At 35.3% G+C, this 22,046-nt stretch overlaps 2 protein-coding genes across 5 annotated transcripts in view; one reads left to right on the top strand and one right to left on the bottom strand.

The window, feature by feature from the left end:
* The window catches only part of HPGDS (hematopoietic prostaglandin D synthase), a 28,643-nt gene extending 23,187 nt beyond the window's left edge, over nucleotides 1-5,456 (top strand). Inside the window, exon 5 of the mRNA XM_065878284.1 lies at nucleotides 5,292-5,456. Within this exon, the coding sequence (XP_065734356.1) occupies nucleotides 5,292-5,456 (165 nt within the window). The remainder of the gene's footprint in view (nucleotides 1-5,291) is intronic.
* A 5,832-nt stretch (nucleotides 5,457-11,288) lies between these two features.
* Nucleotides 11,289-22,046, bottom strand: part of SMARCAD1 (SWI/SNF-related, matrix-associated actin-dependent regulator of chromatin, subfamily a, containing DEAD/H box 1) — a 67,812-nt gene continuing 57,054 nt past the window's right edge. For 3 of the 4 annotated variants that reach the window (XM_065877406.1, XM_065877407.1, XM_065877409.1), the window contains exons 11-23: nucleotides 21,360-21,459; nucleotides 20,591-20,650; nucleotides 20,405-20,480; nucleotides 19,522-19,657; nucleotides 18,844-18,981; nucleotides 17,571-17,666; nucleotides 17,357-17,474; nucleotides 17,038-17,159; nucleotides 15,800-15,988; nucleotides 15,122-15,240; nucleotides 14,047-14,229; nucleotides 12,813-12,922; nucleotides 11,289-11,350 (exon numbers count right to left, since the gene is read on the bottom strand). In XM_065877406.1, coding sequence (XP_065733478.1) covers nucleotides 11,289-11,350; nucleotides 12,813-12,922; nucleotides 14,047-14,229; nucleotides 15,122-15,240; nucleotides 15,800-15,988; nucleotides 17,038-17,159; nucleotides 17,357-17,474; nucleotides 17,571-17,666; nucleotides 18,844-18,981; nucleotides 19,522-19,657; nucleotides 20,405-20,480; nucleotides 20,591-20,650; nucleotides 21,360-21,459 — 1,509 coding nt within the window. The remainder of the gene's footprint in view (nucleotides 11,351-12,812; nucleotides 12,923-14,046; nucleotides 14,230-15,121; nucleotides 15,241-15,799; nucleotides 15,989-17,037; nucleotides 17,160-17,356; nucleotides 17,475-17,570; nucleotides 17,667-18,843; nucleotides 18,982-19,521; nucleotides 19,658-20,404; nucleotides 20,481-20,590; nucleotides 20,651-21,359; nucleotides 21,460-22,046) is intronic. The other variant, XM_065877410.1, reaches the window with a different exon arrangement.

The following is a 22,046-nucleotide window of genomic DNA, read 5'->3' as shown; positions in this document are numbered from 1 at the left end:
TTATCATTTCAAAGAACCAGCTTAGTTTCATTGATCTTTTCTAATTTTTTTTGTCTCTATTTATTTCTGCTCTGATCTTTATCTGATTTTTTTCCTTCTACTAACTTTGGGTTTTGTTTGTTCTTTTCTCTAGCTCTTTTAGGTTCAAAGTTAGGTTGTTTGAGATTTTTCTTGTTTTCTGAGGTAAGCTTGTATCACTATAATCTTCTTAGAACTGTTTTTTCTGCATCCCATAGGTTTTGGATTGTCGTGTTTTTCTTTTCATATATCTCTAGGTATTTTCTGATTTCCTCAGTGATCCATTAGTTGTTTAGTAGCATATTGTTTAGCCTCCACGCTTTGTGTTTTTTTTGCAGCTTTTTTCTTCTAGTTGATTTCTAGCCTCATAACATTGTGGTCAGAAAGATGCTTGATATGATTTCAATTTTCTTAAATTTACCAAGGCTTGTTTTGTGGTCTAGCATGTGTTCTATCCTGGAGAATGTTTCATATGCACTTGGAAAAAATGTGTATTCTGCTGCTTTTGAATGGAATGCTCTATAAATATCAATTTCTCCTTTTATGTCTGTTAATATTTGCCTTATGAATTTAGGTGCTCCTATGTTGGGTGCATGGTGCATATATAGTTACAATTGTTATATCTTCTTATTGGATTGATCCCTTGATCAATATGTACTGTCCTTCTTTGTCTCTTGTAACAGTCTTTATTTTTTTTATTTTTTTGCTGTATGCAGGCCTCTCATTGCTGTGGCCTCTCCTGTTGCGGAGCACAGGCTCTGGGCGCGCAGGCTCAGCGGCCATGGCTCACGGGCCCAGGCACTCTGCAGCATGTGGGATCTTCCCAGACCAGGGCACGAACCCATGTCCCCTGCATTGGCAGGCAGACTCTCAACCGCTGCGCCACCAGGGAAGCCCGTAACAGCCTTTAAAGTCTGATATAACTATTGCTACTCTGGCTTTCTTTTGATTTCCATTTGCATGGAATATCTTTTGCCATCCCCACACTTTCAGTCTGTGTGTCTTTAGATCTGAAGTGAGTCTCTTGCAGGCAGCATATATATGAGTCTTGTTTTTGGATCCATTCAGCAACTCTGTATCTTTTGGTTGGAGTATTTAGTCTATTTACATTTAAGGTAATTACTGATATGTATGTTCCCATTGCCATTTTATCAATTGTTTTGGTAGGTCTTTCTTCCCTTTTTCTTTTCTCTTGTGATTTGATTACCATCTTTAGTGTTATGTTTGGATTCCATTTTTCTTTTGTATAATAGATTTTGTTTGTGATCACCATGAGGTTTTTATATAGCAGTCTCTCTCTCTGTATATATTTATGATTGTTTTAAGCTGTGATCTCTTAATTTCAAATGCATTTTAACAACACTGCAATTGTACTCTCCTTCCCTCATGATTACTGTTTTTGATATCATATTTTGCATCTAGGTGTTTTGTGTATCCCTCAACTGCTTATTGTGGACATTGATGATTTTACTACTTTTGTCTTTTTTTTTTTGGCCACACCCCACAGCATGTGGGATCTCAGTTCCCCTACCAGGGATCAAACCCGTGCCTCCTGCATTGGAAGGCAGAGTCTTAACCACTGGAATCCCAGGGAAGTCCCCACTACTTTTGTCTTTTAACATTCCTACTAGCTTTGTGTGTGGATGATTTCCTACATTTATTGTATGTTTGAAACCAGTGAGCTTTTTCATTTTGTAATTTTCCTGTTTCTAGTTGTGTCCTTATCTTTTTTGCCTAGAGAATTTACTAACATTTGTTGTAAAGCTCGTTTGAGGGGCTAAACTCTTTTAGCTTTTGCTTGTCTGTAAAGCTTTTGATCTCTCCATCAAATCAGAATGAGAGCTTGCTGGGGAGAATATTCTTGGTTATAGGTTTTCCCCTTTCATCACTATATATATATATAAGAGATTTATATATAATGTGCCCCTCCCTTCTGGCCTGCAGAGTTTCTGCTGAAAAATCATCTGACAGCCTTATGGGCGTTTCCTTGTATGTTACTCTTCACTTTCTCTTTGCTGTTTTTAATACTTTCTTTATCCTTACTTTTTGTAATTTTAAATACAACGTCTCTTCGTGTGTTCCTCTTTGGGAACACACATCCTGTATGGTACTCTCTGTGCTTTCTGGACTTGGTAACTGTTTCCTTTCCCAGATTAGGGCATTTTTCAGCTACTATGTTTTCAAATATGTTCTCGGTCCCCTTTTCTCTATCTTCTTCTGGGACCCCTATAATGCGAATATTAGTGTACTTGATGTTTTCCCAGAGGTCTCTTAAACTGTCCTCATTTTTCTTCATTTTTCTGTTCAGCATCAGTGATTTCTACTATTCAGTCTTCCACCTCATTGATCCATTCCTCTGTATCATTTAGTCTACTGTTTATTCCTTCTAGTGTATTCATTTTAGTTACTGTATTCTTCATCTCTGTTTGGCTGTTCTTTATATTCAAACTCTTTGTTAAAAACTTCTAACTTCCCTGTGCATCAATTCTGAGTTCATTGATCTTCTTTATGATCATTACTCTGAACTCTTTCTTGGGTAGGTTGCTTATCTCCATTCATTTAGTTCTTCTAGGGTTTTATCTTGTTCCTTTGTCTGGAGCATGTTCCTCTGCTGCCTTATTTTGTCTAAGTTGCTATTTGTATTTTTATGTATCTGGTAGGTTACATTTCCCAAACTTGGAGAAGTGGCCTTCTGTAGGAGACGTCTTATGTGTCCCAGCAGGGCACTCCACTTTTGTCACCCAAGCTATATGCTCTGGTGTTTCCCCAGGAGGGCTGTGAGGGTCTTTCTATTGTGGTCAGCAGGCTATGTGGGTGGTCTGGTAGGCTTAGTTTGTCCCTAGTCTTATTGGTTGCCAGGCCTTGCCAGTCTTATTGGTTGCTGGTTAGTGGGGCCTGGCCACAAGAGGGCTGATTTCAGAACCCCAGGGGGTCCTGGGGCTAGTGCTGGCTCACTGGTGGATGGAGCCGGGATCCAGAAGACTCCGTGGCTGTTCCTGTCCACTGGTGGGTGAAGCTAGGTCCAGGGGTTAGTGCTGGACTATTGGCAGTCACAACTGGTCCTGGAATGTGGGAATCTTGCTGCAGGGCCCAGGGATCCTAGAGCTGGTGTCAGATTGCTGTGGAGGGGGGGGAGGCAGTTCCTGATACAGTTGGGTCTGGGGTCTGGGGTGTCCCACAGCTTGTGTTGGCCTGCCAGTGGGCAGAGCCAGGGCCCAGCTGGTCCCAGGGCAGGGTCTGGCCTGCTGTGGGCAGGCTGGGTCCAGAAGCTGTGGAATTGTGGTTTTCTTGCATCTGGTGTCTGCCCGCTGGTTGGATGAGTCTGGTCTAGAGGCTAATGCAGGCTTCCTGAGCGCAAGGCCAGCACCTGCCTATTGGTGGCTGGAGCTGGGTCTTGACCCTCTAGTGGGAAGGGCCAGGTCTAGAGGCATGTCTCGAGTGGCTCTGGGCTCCAGAAGTCTTTAGGTAGCCTGTCTGTTGATGTGTGGGGCTGTGTCCTCCCCCACCCCCAGTTAGTTCTTTGGTTTGAAGCTCCCCAGCACTGTTGCCTACAGGCTGTTGGATAGGGCCAGGTCTCGGCACTCATGAGCTGGAGGGAGGATCCTACAATGGTGCCTACATGGTAGAAAGCTGCCAAATATGGCTGCTGCCAGTTTCTATGTCTCTAGTTTGAGCTGCAGCTGCCTCCTTGACTCTCCAAGACCAGCAAGTAGGTCAGGCCCCTATTAAATTGCTGCTTTTGCCCTGGGTCCCGGTGTGAGATTTTATGGGCACCCTTTAAGTGTGAAGTTTCTATTTCCCCTAGTTCTTTGGAACTCCCAAAATTAAGTCCTTCTGGTCTTCAAAGCCAAATGCTCTGGGGGTTTGTCTTCCTGGTGCAGGACCCCTGGGCTGGGGGGCCTGACATGGGGCTTAGAACTCTTACTCCTATGGGAGAACCTCTGCAGTATAAGTATTCTTGTTTGTGGATTGCCCACCTGGGGGTAAGGGACTGGATTATATTGTGCGTCAGCTCCACCTACCCATCTCGTGTGGTTCCTTCTTTATGTCTTTAGCTGTAGAAGATCTTTTCTGGTAGATTCTGGTCTACTTCATCGATGGCTGTTCTGCAGACACTTGTGACTTTGGTGTGCCTGTAAGAGGAGGTGAGCTCAGGGCCTTTCTACTCCGCCATCTTGGCCGATCCCCTGTACCACACTTGACGTTTGTCTTCCTGCTTCTGAAGTAAAAGCTGCACCAGAGAAGGGGCTTGCATCACATCTTGCTCTCTAGTCAATCCCAGGAGCTTGACCTGTACAGGGCACATAGTAGGTACTCCATAAATATTTGTTGACTGAACTCTGAATCCTCTAACCAGTAGACTCTCCTAGTTGACAGGTGTTTAGTAAGCAAGTTCATAAAACACTAGAAATCAGCATTACTAAATTCCAAACAAAAGGAAAACTAAGAATAATCCATATTTAAACTTCATTCTTTGATTTATATGGAGGCAAAGTAATGTCATCCAGATTAGTATCTAGTCATAAAAGAACAAAACAAGTGTACAAATTAAAAAAAAAAACAGGTATACAAGAGTAGGCCTATGCTGCCATCATCCTAATACTGTCCAGTGGCCAATCTTAGGGTTACACTAATGGTCAGACATGTCTTCTGATGTGATTCAATATAATGTATGCTAGCCAAAAATATGTAACTTGAAACTATGAACTCTCTAAAGATAACTTGCACTCTCTTCCTTTTTACTCTGCCATATAAAGGAACCGATGAAATAATCATAAAGATCCTGAAGACAGGACATTCTGCAGGACTAGTGTGGAATCTTCAATAATTCAGTGACATGGGAAAAAAAAGGGTACTGTTGTGAATTGAGAGTTAAAGGACATAACCAGATGAAATGCATGGTCCTGCAATGGATCCTGCTTTATCCTATAAAGGACATTTTTGGAACAGATGGAAAAGTAATGATGGTGTGTTAAATGAGATGAAAATGTATTGTCACAGGGAGATGGAGATTGAATCAAGTTACAAAAGAGCATGTACTGTAAGATCTCATTTTAGTAAAAATACACACACATGCATAAAAAAAATACCATATACAGAGGTGTTAATGTGAGTAACCTCTGTGTGTTGGGAGTATGGTGTTATCTATAATTTTCTATAATACACGCATTCTGCTTTTGTAATAACATTATTTTGAATTAAAAATAAACTATTTTTAGATTAAGAAGTTAGGCCTTTTATGTTCTAATGAAAATTTGTTTCCTTTAAACTAGGTAACTTGGGCAGATTTCTACTGGGAAATTTGCAGTACCACACTTTTGGTCTTTAAACCTGATTTGTTGGACAACCATCCCAGGCTGGTGACATTACGTAAGAAAGTCCAAAGCATTCCTGCCATAGCCAACTGGATAATGAGGAGGCCCCAAACCAAACTCTAGGTGATGCCTGCTGCCTCCCAACTTCGTTATTCTTCACAGCATCACTCTCATCAGATACGAAGCTACCTCAGCATGCTGCATAACCTGCACACTCCCCTCCCCAGCTCCATCAAGACTTTCACTTCTGCCATATTCTGCTTATCAAAAAAAAAAAAAGGGAAAAAAGGGTGGGGGAGAAAAGGGTTTTGTTTCCAGTATCCTTTTTATTCAGAATAGCTTCACATTATTTATAACTGAAGAAAAATAGTTTCCAATACAGGCAGGCTTCGCTTTGCACTAGTTCTGACATGCATGAATTTCAGTCACAATGGTTTAGTTACATATCACATTTTCCAAAAAAAAAAACCAAACAAACCCTGAAAAGGTTTGGACTTCAGTTTCCACGCTATATTAACTGAGTAACTGCATAAAGTATAAACTTTGCTGCTAGCTCTTCAGTCCACAAATCACTATGTAAATAACAGATAGATATATGAGCAATCATGCCACTTCTTTCAAAATCTGTTAGTGATTGGTCACTGCACATCTGTCATGCGTGCACAGACAGCAAAGTGTTGTTTCTCAGTGATAAACCCACTTGAGATTTTACAAAAATGGGTATTTGAAAAAGGGAACTCACCAACAAAGATTAAAGTGCAATAAAGAAATGAAAAGTGAAAATGGTGGAAATTCAAATTGAACATAAATGGAAAGAGCTGGCTGTGAAAATGTTGATGCTGTTGCAGTTCAAGAGACTCTAGATATGCAGCCAGAAGAACCTGGTGAAGGCCAACTTATTGACATAAATGAGAAGATGAAGATATCCCAGAGGAGGTGAGACTGGCAAAAAACCCTTCACGTTAGAAGAATTGAGATCAAAAGAATGAGAAGACAATGTAAAGCGACTATACTCCAGTAAAAATGAATAAAAAAACTAAAAATTGTGAATCACTATACTGTACACCTGTAACATATATGATATTGTCCATCAACTATACTTCAATACAAAAAAAAAAAATGAGAAGACAAGCCACAGACAGGAAGAAAACATTTGCAAAAGGACTTTATCCAAAATACACAAAGAACTCTTAAAAGTCAACAATAAAATAAACTTGATTACAAAATGGATAAAAGACCTGGACAGACACCTCATCAAAGATATACAGATGGCAAATAAGCATATGAAAAGATGTTCAACATCATATGTCACTAGGGAATTGCAAATAGGAACAAGGAGATACCATTACCTATGAGAAGGGCAAAAATTCAAAATACTGACACCACCCAAATGTCCCATTCTGATGGGGCCCCAGGAACTTTTCTTCATTGCTGATAGGCATGCGAAACAGCACATACACCTTGGAAGAGAGTTTGGCAGTTTCTTACAAAACTGAAATGCTCTTACCATATGATCCAGTAATCACACTCTTTGGTATTTGCCCAAAGGAGTTGAAAACAGGTCCACATGAAAACCAGCACATGAATGTTTGTGGCAGCTGTATCAACAACTAGAAGCAACCAAAATATCCTTTAGTAGGTTAGTGGATACGTAAGTTGGGGTACATGCAAACAAGAGACCATTATTCAGTGTTAAAAAGAAATGATCTATCAAGCCATGAAAGGATACGGAGGAAACTTAAATGGATTTTTAGGGCAGTAAAACTATTCTGTATGATACAATAATGGATTCATTTGTCAAACCCATAGAATGTACACCACCAAGAGTGGAGCCTACTGTAATCTATGGACTTTGGGTGATTATGACGTGTCAACGCATTTTCACTGATTGTAACGAATGTCCCATTCTGGTGCAGGATGCCGATAGTTGGGAAGGTGTGTCTGTGTGGGAGCAGGGGTACACGGGACCTCTCTGTACTTCCTGCTGAATTCGCTATGAACCTAAAACCCCTCGAAAAAATAAAGTCTATTTAAAAAGAAAAAAGAACAGGGATATTTCATGACATTGAAAGAGCAATAAAATGTTGGAAGCTGATCCAAATTTAGGATTATGACTATTTACCAAGAGACAAAAAAAAAAAAAAAAAAAACGTGTGCTTGCAAGTTTTATAAGAAGGTACTGTTGAAACTACTCTGATAAATTTTTTTACAAAAATAATACTTCCTCAGTGTTTCTAATATTTTACAGTGTACTGAATATTAGTTTTACTATTTTGTTCACTTACACATTTATAATGTGCTGACAAAATTCTTAAAGGTCATGGAAGAATCATTTTCCCCAGTGATTACACACTTTCAACTTGAATAATTTCTACAGTCCCACACTACTGTGCAAGAACTGCCCATATAAACAAACCATTTATATAGAAATCTTCCAAATAACTATATATTTAGATTATCCCAACCTATTTTAAACCATAACTATATTGGAACATCACATTTTAGTTCAATTTACCTGTTAATATTATTAATATTGAATAGTCTAATCTTAGTATGCCATGTTGTATCAGGAAACACATTAACAAAATAGATGGCCTTATCCGTGAACTGCAGGGCAGAGGAAGGAGAATGTAGTTGAGAAGCAAAAAGTGGGGAGAGGTTGTGGGGAGGAAGAAAGAAAAGTCAAGTCCATCTAAGTGTGACCTTGTTGAAGGTGCTTCTTTCCTCCCAACAATGCTCTATGAAATTCAGGAAAAGGAAGTTAAATACTGTACACATTATTAAGGATTACACAGAAAAACAAAGTGTATTTCCCAAGTACCTTGCTTCTTTGGATTACATCTTCTTACCGTTGTCAGTGGCTGTTAAGAAATGACAGTAGGTTATAAACGACTCTCATTTGCAAAGCACTGAATCATGTCATCAAGGCAGTCTAGAGAAAAAACTTACCTTTCACAGAAGAAATTCAAATAATACTCTAATGAAGGTAGAAACTTTTCTTCCCTCTTATGCACGTTCATTTTCCTCCACATAATTACATTCTGACAAACTTTACTGAAAACAGAATTTAGTAAAACTGATACAATGTTTATCTAAATTATGAAAACTCTAAGATAATCAGCCCCACTTGTTTACATATAATTATAATTCCAATAGAAAATGCAACCACAGCAGGTTTTATAAGGAAATATTTCAATCATAGCATCATCATAACCTTTAGGTCATCTTTTGTTCACTGAAAGGACAACACATTCCATTACCCCATCCTATATCTAAATTAAACATCTCCTCACTGAGCAAGTAAGCAAGTGTGAGAGAACATGAATTAATCAGAGCAGAAATGGAACTGCATATTATAATCAGAAAAATAACCATACCTTTTGGGAAGTTAAAACAATCAATTCCTTAATTTTATGGACCATTTAAGTCTCTTGCTTAAGGTCACACAAATGGACACCAAGTCTCCTGATGCTCCTATCTAACCACTATACAATAACAGCAATAACTAGGAGCAATATTAATGTTTCAACATAGCTTATCTATTGGTATAAAGTTACAAGTCTATGGGGTGAGAAATGCAGTTATGAAAACACATACGTCTTCTATCTGTGTGTGACCTGTATCAACAAAAACATAAGTTGCTTCAGTCGGCCAAGATACTACTCCAACAACTGCGGCTTCACAGGCTCTTTACTGACAATGGATTATGATATTTACTGACATCAGTCCAATAAAGGGACTAATGAGAATACACCCAAAGTAATAAGTACCAGTTTACTGAGAAAGACGATATTAAGCACACAATAGCATCTCTTTTGTGCTCAATATTATGTTTTTTTCTTTTTGGGTCTTTGTTGCTGTGCGTGGGCTTTCTCTAGTTGTGCTGAGCTGGGGCTACTCTTCATTGTGGTGCGTGGGCTTCTCATTGCCATGGCTTCTCCTGTTGTGGAGCACGGGCTCTAGGCACCTGGGCTTCAGTAGTTGCAGCACGTGGGCCCTAGAGTGCATGGGCTTCAGTAGTTGTGGCACGCAGGCTCAGTAGTTGTGGTGCACAGGCTTAGTTGCTCCGCGGCATGTATGATCTTCCTGGACCAGGGCTCGAACCCATGTCCCCTGCATTGGCAGGTGGATTCTTAACCACTGTACCACCGGGGAAGTCCTTCCGTATTATGCATTTTTAAGGGTAAAGGGATGAAAGTTTAGAAACTACTAAGGGTGCGAAAATACAACTTATGATCACAAATATTTTTATTATGCCAAAAACATAATATGGCATTACAGGGAGAACCCAACTACATTCATTAAAATAAAAATATGGATTTAACAACAACAACAAAAGACATTGAAGACACATTAGTACAGGAAAGTTATGAGAAATCCATTATGCGATTTTTAGAATATTCTCAACATTTCACTAAGCCATTTGGGTACTGTGATGCAGAAGGAGGTATTAATACTATTTGCAGGTCCCTTCAGCCCATTACACTAAAATGTGTTGAGTATATTCAATACACTTGCAAGATTGGCTAAGTCTACTGACTCATCAGCTTTCAGAGTCCACAGTATCTGAAGAATCAATGTAAGAGCTTCATTAGCCTTCTAAGTCGAGGATTATATTACCTTAAAAATTTAGGAAGTCAGGAGGTCTTGAAAGTATAATCTCCAAAAATTAACAAATCTTTGATTTATAAATAAGTTTATTTATAATAATATTTACATAATAAAACAAAACACATGAAACTCACAAGTTATACAAAGAAACTGATGTATAATAAAACAGCAATATAGACTGACAGGCAAAAATTTAAAGAAAGACTTAATAAAGAGTTAAATATCAAGTAGACAACTTTACCTCTTCTAAATTTCACTTTGTCACCCATACTGATTTGGAATTGAACAATGGCTCTCTTTAGGAGGTCCCATACTGGAAATTCTGCAAACTGCTAAGTTATATTTTGATAAGAATTTAATGACCTATTTCCATGCAGTACCTAATGCTGCCTTGAAATGAAGTCACATTCAGTCTGCTTTGAAGTGAAATAGCCTGTTAATCTGTTCTGCCAGGCTAGAAAAATGTCACCAATATTTTTGCTGATGTGTGGAGATGTGGCAGGAATAAACTACTATTTAGAGAGTAAAGAGAACTGGAGAATGACTGGGCAACAGTTTCAAGAGAAGCAAAAGCCAGGAGAGGGAAATCAATGAAAACATGCACAAGAATAGGCAGAGTAACAGCACAGTTAGTGCAGTTGGGAAATGAACAGAAGGAATTAATCCATGGAGCAAGATAAGGGCTTCTTTAGTTACTATTCACTGGAAAACAACTTAGTGCCTAGCCAAACAAATTTGTTTTAACAGAAGTACTTGGGAGGACCTGGGGGTGTTAGTATATGGAATGCCACCTTTAAATTCATGTTGAGTTCTTGTTGACAGTGGTGAACATCTGTCTCAAATAGCAATAAAATGAAAGCTATATAATCTATACAGCTGCATTCTTTAACATAATAAAAACAACTTCAAATGAGACGAGCAAAAACAAGACATAAGCATTGTCAAATAAGGCACATGTAAAAATCTACACATATTATCCAGTGAAAGACAATATATATATATATTTGGAGGTAGAAATAATTACAAAAATACTGACATTTCTAAAGCATTAGCGTATTTGTTACAAACAATCACCAACTAATCCCCATTCAGAAAACTGTTTTGTAAAATGATTATTTAACATCTTCAAGACTACGTATCTGTGGCTTTTTTTTTGAAATTTCACATGTGAGCATCTGGAGAATTCAGTTAGTGGCAAAAAAGTTGTCCATACTATGAGAAATGTAATATGGAAATTATAAAAAGTTATAAATGTTCATAAACCCCATGGTCATCATAATGTAAATGTCCTTGAGTGCACCAAGTTGATATTTCATCATCAGTTAGGAATTAACAATTCTTATTTCACAGGCCCATTGATGTTTTTAGTAATGTGGCTATATCTGCTGGCATACTCCCTTCGTCACCTGCAGGTCAGAAACTGGTGTTAAAATTCTGATAAAAATATTTTATGAAACGTATTTCTTCTCTCTAATTTTCTCTACTTTTGGTGAAATTCTTAATAATCTTTCAAGGCCCAGTTTGATTCAGTGTCACTCCCTGTTAAAAATATTCCCGTGTTCCTACATATGTTAGGGCAACTTCCTCTGTGCTTGTGTTCACATTGCCAGCACAGCAGTCTACAGCTTCTGTTTTTGATTTGACAGAGATATGCAGGTATAAGTTTGGATCATATCCTATTCACACAGCACATAGTACTTACTCCTCAGGTTCACTAAATAAAAACATTTACCAAAAAATTCAATGCAAGATGTAAAAGAGAATAAAAGAAAATATACAAAAAAAAATTTTTTTAATGTAACAATCTGAATAGTGAAAATAAAGACAAAACTCCCAAATCCAACCAAACAGAAATCATTTCATCTACACTTATTTTCAGTCCAAAGATACAATCATTGTCTTAAAAAAATTGTTTTTTCAATTAAACAAGACCCCAGTATCTAGACACTTATCCAGGTGTCTCTCTCTCTCTCTCTCTCTCTCTGTCACCACAGAGACCCCAGTTACAGTCTAAACTTAAGAGACTACTTTTATCTACTCTTCTCCTTTCAGTAAAAAACATGATTAGGAACAAAAACTACTGCATAAACTCTCAGGGAATTCACTGACATGCTTGCCTCCAAGCTCGTCCATAGATTTGAAAATAGCCCATGAAATCCAAACTTAACATCAAGTAAAAAAAGCAAGACGCAGAAACAACTAGTCATACAATTAAAAAAAAAACAAACCCTAATGTGTCATCTTTCTGGGGAAGCTGGGTGATAGGGTGAGAAGGAGGCTTTTGTTTGCCCTTTAATATCTTAGGAATTTTGAACTATATATATAAAATTTAAACTTTTAAAACCTTAAAAATTATTCTCCTCACAAAGATGGAGGAAATGGAGAGGATTCTCTTATTTGACAAATGTTTCTAGTACCCAACTGCTCTTTAATCTGAAATTATTCAATTTTTGAATAAATGCATTTTATTGCACTCTAGCGAAATGAGTATTTGGCTCGTCAAAATGAAATTAATATAAATGTGAGAGTTAATAACAATATTACGCCATGTACTTTAAATCTTTGGATTCATAAATATTACTTAGTAAGTAAATCATAAAATTGTAGCTAAAACTATAGACCCAATTTTAATTTATTTCTGGGATATTTTGATGTCAGAGACAGAATTTTTCAAAATCAAAGCGTTTGTATCAGTTCTGGCAAATGATCTTAGTTACAGTACTTTTGAAGTAAGTACGCTTGTCTTCTCCCACGCTATGCCTAAACTGCATGCCAAGTTAAGGACTCAAACCACCTTTATTATCCCCTTGCTACTGCTAAGTTGATGCCTTTTCATATAAATAAAGTTTATGCTGACAAATAACTTACCTTCATCTACTGTGGTCATATCTTGTTCTAGTTTCAATTTCTGTTGATTAATTTTTAGCATGGATTCTTCGATTGTCCCTTGGCCTATTAATTTTATAACTAGTACTTCTCTAAGGAAAATACAAGATACGTCCATTGGTTACATAATATATAATTACTTAATATATATAAACGACATAACTCACCTTAGAATGCAATAAGAATAATTTGAAAATTGTTTAACAAATACATCCATAAATTTAAATTCTTTTATTCAAACTACTTGAGATTGACATTTTCTGAGCACGTCACTTTTAAACATCCTTTCCTATTGATTCAAGAGATGAGAAAAAGATATCGGTACTTTAAAATTACTGGTAGAACTGTATTACAAGAAACAGCTCTGGGTTGAGGTAGGGTATTCTATTTTTAAAAAGAACATGCTTTGCTTATCCGTTTCCAAGAAATAATTTAGTACAAAAAGTAAGGAAGTGTAGTAAAGTATAAAGATTACATGGGAGGTTTTAGTTCCACCTTTAAGTACTGATAAATATTTGGTTCATAAATGAACTTACCAATGTCTTTTGGAAATACAGTAAAATACTCCACAAAGAAAACACTGATTGTCTGCTGTTTACATGTGAGAACAGAGCTAAATTATAGGTATTTTCACCTCTTTATGTCCTGTGACCAATGTCTAATTTAACCTTCACCTAAAATATCTACAGCTCACATAATCTATTTCCTATGAGGTAACAAGGTAGCAATCGTATGCACATTACCCAGTCTATCTGGCTCTTACATGGTGTAACAAGCAAGTTACTAATTAGTAATTACTAATCTTTTTCGAAGGGGCTGGACCACTGGTAATACTTAGTTTTCATTTGCTGCATAACTACTTGGACTGGGGGTGGGAGGTGGTTTTCTTTTATTTATTTTTTTACTGTTTTGGCCACGCCACATGGCTTGTGGGATCCTAGTTGCCTGACCAGGGCTGAACCTGCACCCTCGGCAGTGAAAGCACCTAGTCCTAACCACTGGACTGCCAGGGAACTCCCTGTTTTAATGACTAGAATATGAATAGATTACATGGTGGAGTTCATATTCAACACTGGTTGGTATAAAATACAGCGGAAGCCATGCTTTGCTGAAAATATAAAAACTAAGGCAGGACATCTGACAGATCATATCCTAATGTTCTATACAAATTAAACTGGCATTTGATTACAAATAAATTTCAACTGCAAACACTTACTTAGTCTGGCCTACTCTATGGCATCTATCTTCTGCTTGTTTGTCATTGTAAGGATTACAGTCAATATCGTGAAGTATAACAACATTTGCTGAAGTCAGGTTTATTCCTAGGCCACCAGCTTTTGTTGACAGCAGAAACACAAAGATATCCATATCGGTATTAAACTCGTCAATTAGATGAATCCTATAAGACAAATATATTAGGTTAAATCTCACAAAAGGGTATATAATTAAAACTGAAAACAATCACTTCACATGGAAAATAAACTTGAAGATGTAAATACATGCTCTTGGCATTCTAGTTATTTTTCCTGTAGCTATTTTATTGAAAAGACCTATCCAATTCGCCAACTTCTTTTCTATACCATTTATCTCCCTACTAACTCTAACTATTCAGATTTGATTAATTGCTAAAGGACTGTTTTGTCCTTTGTTTAGTGACTTCTGGCTTTTCTAAATTCTGCACACAGCTTTTCAATCTTTAACCTTCTCAGAGTCTGCCAGCTGTGACTCATAGACAATATACCCGATGAACTAAGAATCTCAAAATCAAACTATAATGATGTATTCTCTTTTAGCAAGACTTCTTTTCTTACTCTAATGCAGGAAAAAAAAAATTTACTCTGGCTGATAAAAAAAAATAAACCAAAGATATGATGCAGTTTAAACACACTAGAAAAAGCATTTCAACTAAGACAATCTTTTTAAACTTTGGGAATTAAAAAAGAAAACAAACAAAAAACCAAACTCAAACTTACTCAATTACCCTTAAAATATGAAAAGCCCAAGATTTTAAGATAACCTTGGTTTAAAGATAAAGTGTTTTAGACTTAAAATGATTTTTAAAGAGAAAACACAAATATATAATTCTAGTAGTTGTTTCAAAATATATTTGTATACAATTCAGACCAAAAATTAAATTTTCTTCATCTTAAGTTAATGAATGATTTAAAGTAACCAAACGTAAGACTCAAAGCAATACAATTCCATCAAATGCCCTAGACATTTAAAATTCTAACATTTACTCTTATTTGAGGGTAAGGTGGAGAGATTTTCTGAAACTAAAGTATACCAACCTTTCAGAAATCTGAGTCTTTCCATCTAATCTGAGGTACCTATGCTGATGATGTTTTAAGAGAACCTCTAAAATATCCAGCATCATGGTAAATTGGCTAAATAATACAACTCTATCACCCTGTGGAAATACATATATTAATTAGACACATAAAAAATAAAATTATAAGTATCTAATGAAAACCTGCTTCTTTAATAATAATAATCATAGCTAAAGTAAGTTTCTTATTTTAGATTACGTATAAGTAAATTATCTTCTAAACTTTGACCTAAAATTTATTTTTAAGACTAATGAATGGGAATAGCTACTAAGTACTACTTAGATTGTGATCTTACAAATCTATTTCACATATAAATTGTAGTATTAATTTGTTTTACATAGTATCAATATCTTCAAAATACTAATTTTGAAGCAACTATATAGATTGTCACCTATGAAATGACAAAATTATTTTTAAAAAACATCAATATAGATATATTCTACTAACTTCTGTTAGATGGAAGAAGAGTAATCAGGAAAACATATGCCCAAATATATCCAAAAAATGCTCAAACACCAGTTTTTAGAAGAATGTAGAACACAGGCTAAAGCTTCAAGAAAGTCAAATCATGCCAGAACTGTTTCAAAGAAGTTGAACTAACTGGGGAAACATATAAGAAGCAGTATTCTTCTTTAGTACCTTCTGTTTCAATTCAGACAAGATGCAGCCTAAAACTCGAAATTTTCCAGAATCTAAAATCAAGTCCATGTCTAACTGGAAGTTATTAATGTGTCGATACTGTTTACAAAGTACATGTAATTCAAAGTCTGTCATAACTTCCATATCTTCAAAGATCAGGTCAGGGTTAGCCTCACAATGTGTAGGTTCCTCAAAACAAAACAAAACAAAACAATATATACTTCAAAATGAAGATAATAATTTATAATATGATTAGAACAACCTAATAAAATTGTTTACATCTGATAAAATATCTAAATCATAAAACATTTTAGTGCAACAGATTTACCAAAGGAAATTAATATTCATTTTCTTAGGTACAATAAAGGGGGTAAGTTCTTATTGTTTTAGAGATAACACACTGATAAATTTACAGATGAAATGTCTAGAATTTGGTCCAAAATGATCCTGGAGAGGATTCGAGGTGAAACGAGAGAGTTGTGTCATTCCAGATGATAACTGTAGAAAATGGGTGAAGGTTTCATATGCGTAGAAGATTTCATTATACAATTCTCTCTACTTTTACATGTCTGAAATTTTCCGTAAGTTTAATATAAAAAATTTTAAAAAGGCAAATGGTTGCTTTAAACACAATGATCTGCAAGGAGAAATAGGGGTAGGTTAAGGGAGAATGAGACAAAAATAGAGAGTAACAGCTAAAACTGTAGACAAAATACAATAAAGAAGAAATAAAATGAAAAAAATAAATGGAGAAAAATGACTCATAATCCAGGACATACAATCTGACGAATATTTTTGGTGAAAAATAAATAAAAGAAGTGCATTATGGAAGTCCAGACCAGGAGCTGGCAAACTTTTCCTGTAAATATTTTAGGCTCTGTAGGCAAAATAATGTTTTGCAACTACTCCCCTCTGCCCTCATACTGAGAAAGCAGTCACAGAAAACAAAGAAACAAAAGGGTGTGGCTGTGTTAGAACAAAACTTTATTTGTAGAAATAGCTATTGTCATATTTGGTCCTAAGGCCATAGCTGGCTGACTCTTGATGTAGACTGTCAGTCGTCCTTGGCTCTTATGTCCCCTAAATTATTTTGAACTCTGTGTTAAAAATGTTTTTCTTAAATACGTAGTTAATTAATATGCTTACTAGGTTCAATGGTCTGATTTTTAGACTAACAATGAACCTCATGTTTATTAGTGTTAATAAAGCTTAGTTTTAGCATAACACAAAATCCTTACCTTTAGCATAAGCTGAGACATTTCCTTGAGTTTTTCAGCTGTGTAATATTGGCGATGTAATAAAGGATGATTGGCCATTTTTCTCAATTGCATCATGACATTGCACATTTCTGTGTTTTTTTCTGTAACACATTAAAAACAACAAGCTGATAGCTGTTTGTTGAAATACATCTCAATGCAAACAAAAGGTTTTAAAACTATTTCTTCAAATTCCAACTAATTTTTAAAAATGAGCAAATCCCACTATCACAGGACTAAACAAAATGCAGCCCTAGTACAGAATTATTTTTCATATAAAATTGTGAAAATCAGGTTATACCCAAGTTATTGATAGATTTTTTCAATCTGTTGAAAAGACCCAAATAGAGTTGCTCCTGCTTCTCTGACATTGCACACAACTCAATTCGATCTTTCTTGGGGGGTAGCTGCTTGAGAACCTGTGAAAGGAAAACAGTTGAAGCAGACCATTCAAATAAAGAAGAAAACAGATTTTAAAAAACCAATCATAATAAAAATATGCAGATAAGAGTTACCTCTTCTTTTACTCTTCTGAGAATAAATGGTTTTATAATTTGTTTTGCATGTGCTATTCTCTCCTTTTCATATACAGTTTGCTCATCTGCTGATTTCTAAGTAAAATAAGAAAATGACCTTTTAAATTATTCATTTAAATGATCACAATAACAGTATTACACAACATGAAAATCTCCCTCACTACAATCTGAGTTATTTCCCAGAGAAACTCAATTCATTCTAGATGGACTTGAATTCTGGGCTGTAATATATTTCTTAAAGCTCCACATGTATTTTGAGGTTTTGTGACATGTAATCGTGTACTCTGCAGAGGTAATGAAATTGAACTGCACTAGGATGGTGTTCAGAAGTAATTATAACTGATAAGTCATCACTGATTACAAAGATAACTCTCTTGAAAAAATATGTGTGTGTTTAAGATAGTTTGGGTGGAGGGGAAGAGAGAGATAAGTAGAAAACTTGTATTTATTTGTGGAAAATGGTCCCAAAAGAAAGCTAGTGCGGGTCTACAGAAATCGGACGGTTCCTAGTCAAAACCTGTTAATTTTGGAGAAGAGGAATTTTATTCTAAGAAATCCTCCACATCCTATGATCTGCTAGGCCATCAAGTGGGATGGAATACATTAGTGAAAGTTAGAAAGGCAGTCAGTTTGCAGTAGAAGATTATCACAGAAAATTCTCGCAGAATACATGTGATTTGGGTGTGTCAAGAATCTATATTACCATTGCTGTACTGGAAAATGAGAGTTTTTGAAAACTACACTCTTACTTTTTCTAAGCAATAGGGAAAAAATTAACCAGATTTTCTTTGAAATAGGATTTCTTTACTGTGACTTTTAGAAATTGTTACTTTTTAATTTATGGAGTTTTAATTCAAAACATATTTCCCAGTGGAGGAATTTTCTGGATATTCTACTTTTGCCCAGTTTTATAGTTTACCTATTAAAAAATGCTAATTTACCTAATTTTAATAAAGAAGATGGTAGCTCACATATTATATATCTGAGCTACCCACTAATTTTAAATTGTCATTCTTCAGAAAATTAGGATATTAAAAACCAAAACTTTTAGACAATGATTATAGAAGCCACCAATTTATTTCCTATTGTATTCTGGCTGACTTCCCAACTCATCCGAACATAGGATATCAACTACTTAAACTTATTTCATAGCACATATGCTACATGAAAACAAAAAGAGATAAAACAGAAAAACGGTCCAGGTAAAACGCAAAGTAAGATAGTTGAGAAAAAGATATGAATTTATGCTTACTGTCTTAGAAGAAAACATTCTTCGTATTTCACTGGTGCTACTACTGAACATGTGCGGCATAACAAAATTCAACAGCGACATGAGTTCTAACAGGTTATTCTGCACAGGTGTGCCTGTGAGCAGCAAACGGTTATTTGCCTGTGAACAAAGGTAAATTTTAGATTAGTATTTTTTTTTTTTTAAAGATCCACATCCTTCTTGTTCTCCCCCTCAGTGAGGGAGAAAAACATTAAAACCATTATTAGTAATATAACATTCTGTCATAAAAGATAAGTAATTTAGAAAAATTATCATATATTGTACTTTAAGGTAGAATGTGTAAAACTAAGTCTCATTTTATTAAGTAGGTAACTTGTGTTCCCACATTACTTTTTGATGAGGCAATGGAAGAAGACAGATTATATCTGATATTCATAAAGTTTGTCCTATAGAACAAAGGTTGGCAAATTGAAGCTCATGAGCTAATGGTTTTTACATTTTAAATGCGGTGTTTAAAAAAAAACGAAAAAGCAAAGAACAAGTGACAGAAGCTGAATGGCCCACAAAGCATGAAATATTTACTTACCTGGTCCTTTACAGAAAAAGACTGCTGGTCCCTGATATAAAATACTATATGTATTAAAATACATAATCTGAAATTTTATCATAATTGGACAAATTCACAGAACACTCTCTTACATTAATTGTCATAAGGTGCTGGTAGCGGATGGAGCCCATATTCTTTAGCATATGGCCCTCATCAAAAATTGCGTAATTCAATTTCAGCCGACGAAACAGACTACGATCATCAGAACTGCTGATTGCACAATTATACCTGTTGCCAAAGAAAAAACAATCTCTAAGATCATACCCCTAAGAGCATGGACTCGTGAGATTTAATGTTTTGACAAATTATTTTTATGTACATATTTCTAATAGCCAGTAGCTAAAAGATAACACTAGACACAGTTGGTACTCAAATAAATATTGACGTACTTATATCCAAAATTATTGATGTACATGTAACCAAGTTACAAAAGCTGCAATATGCAGTTAAAAGACAATTCATATGTTATAATGTAATTAGACAACTTCTACACATCTAGGAAGAGGCCAATTTGGGTACAATTTATATGTAACCTGCAATTATTACACACTTTGCTTTATGAACTGTTATATTTTAAGAAGCAGTAGAAAAAAGAACATGAAGCTAAGACATTTCTGTTAAGAACATAACACCATTTTATTAAACTAGTAGAGTGAAACCAAGAAATAACAGTTAACAGCAGCTAGCAAGACTATATATGAAAATGGAGTCCATTTTATTAAGAAAAGATGAATTTTCGATGAATTCTTTTAATCATGACCTCCTATAGAATTAACAAAAGACTGCTATCATGGTATTATACACCAAACTGAAAAATGCCCGAATCTTCAACATAACTCATTCTATTGCTTTTGTTGCATAGTTCTTAGCATAAACTCTCCTTTATTTTACTACTAATATTTTTTAAACATTTTAAAAAAATTTAGGTGGATGTACAAAATTATTTTTCCAAAAAAATTTTTTCTCAATACTTACGTGGTCACGATTACATTGTATTCCTCGTATTTACTATGAATGTTATATCTAATCTGTTTACGTTCTTCTTGAGAACCTAGAATTTAAAAATGACACACACACACTGATTGTATTTATTGTACTTTTACTGTTTGCTAAGATTTTAAAGAGGTCTCCAAAGTTAAAAGCATAATGACATATTCTTACCATAGTAACAGAGCACCTTTAAAGTGGGACACCATAAATTAACTTCCCTTAGCCAGTTATCTATGAAACAAAAGAGATATTACTTGCACCTGCTACAACAGGTAGACGTGTGCACTGAAATGAACACTAAAGTCTGAGAAGTTCTACCCAGAAATTATTTTTATAAAATAATAGAAGATAATTTTTAAAAATCACAGACTCTTCACAATTTTACTCTTGATTAAAATGACTTTGAGATTTTGAGGTGGCATCAAAATGAAGAGCAGAGGGCCAACCATTATATTGATAGGTGATTACTGATTTCCCATTTAAAGAGGATTTTTTTTTTTTTGGTACATACATTCTCTTGTCTACATTCAATCAATTGAGAAAGAATGAAAGTAATTTGAGTGGGGATGATCTGCATACATTCTTTCTTAATAAATGTTTAATTATAAATTCAAAAGTGTTTCTCTTACTCATTAAAACAACTTAAAAGTATTATGAAAACAAATGATCTTTTCAAATGGTACATGATCTATAATAATTTATAGATAATCTATATAATAAGCTGAATAACTGACTTATATTGGAGTTATTTTCTTTAAAAAGACTTCCAGTATAATCAAACACACATATGCAAAGGGGTGAAAAGTGTAAGGAAACCAAAGAAATGAATATTCACCTTCACAAACTAAGAAATCTCACACACACACACACACACACGGTCTTTCTTCCCCTTGTATAAAATAATACTGAGTCAAGTAAAGTTGTCCACAGTATTACAAACCTATAGTTGATGCTGGAACAACAATCAAATGAGGACCTTTATTACCCTCCTGATAGAGGTACGCTAGGAATGCAATCGCTTGAATAGTTTTTCCCAGGCCCTAAAACGAAAAGTTTAAAAGACAATATACTAGATTTAAAAACAAACAAAAAACCCAAATAAATATTGGGAAACTGAAAGGAAAAAGAATACTTTGGGTTTTATTTACTTATGATTCCCCACGCAACTCTATGAGAATTTCTACTATATTCTTAGTTTTCAATAACACATAAAACAGATCATAATCTCCAAGTGATACTACAACTTAGCTAAGAGTAGGAATGTATTTTAACTGCTAGTTAATATGTAATACACATTGATATAGAAGACCTCTGCTTGCATATAAAGGATATAATTTTGGTAACTGTTAATATAAAGCAACTACTTAATACATACTGGTTGGCTGGAGAATGATGTTCCCATGACCAACTGGAGCGGAACATATACCTATCCTATTACCCAGCAATTTTACTCCTAAAAATATATTCAAGAGATACGAGAGCATATGTCCACAAAAAGACTTGGGTAAGAATATCGATGCAGATTTACTATAATAGCCACGCACTGGAAATAATCTAAATTACCATCAACAGGAGAACGGATAAACAAATTGTAGCGTATTTATACTATGAACTACCACAAGCCAAT

The sequence above is a fragment of the Phocoena phocoena genome, chromosome 5 (assembly GCF_963924675.1).
Source record: "Phocoena phocoena chromosome 5, mPhoPho1.1, whole genome shotgun sequence".
Classification (NCBI taxonomy): domain Eukaryota; kingdom Metazoa; phylum Chordata; class Mammalia; order Artiodactyla; family Phocoenidae; genus Phocoena; species Phocoena phocoena.
This window is presented reverse-complemented; position numbering and strand designations above follow the sequence as displayed.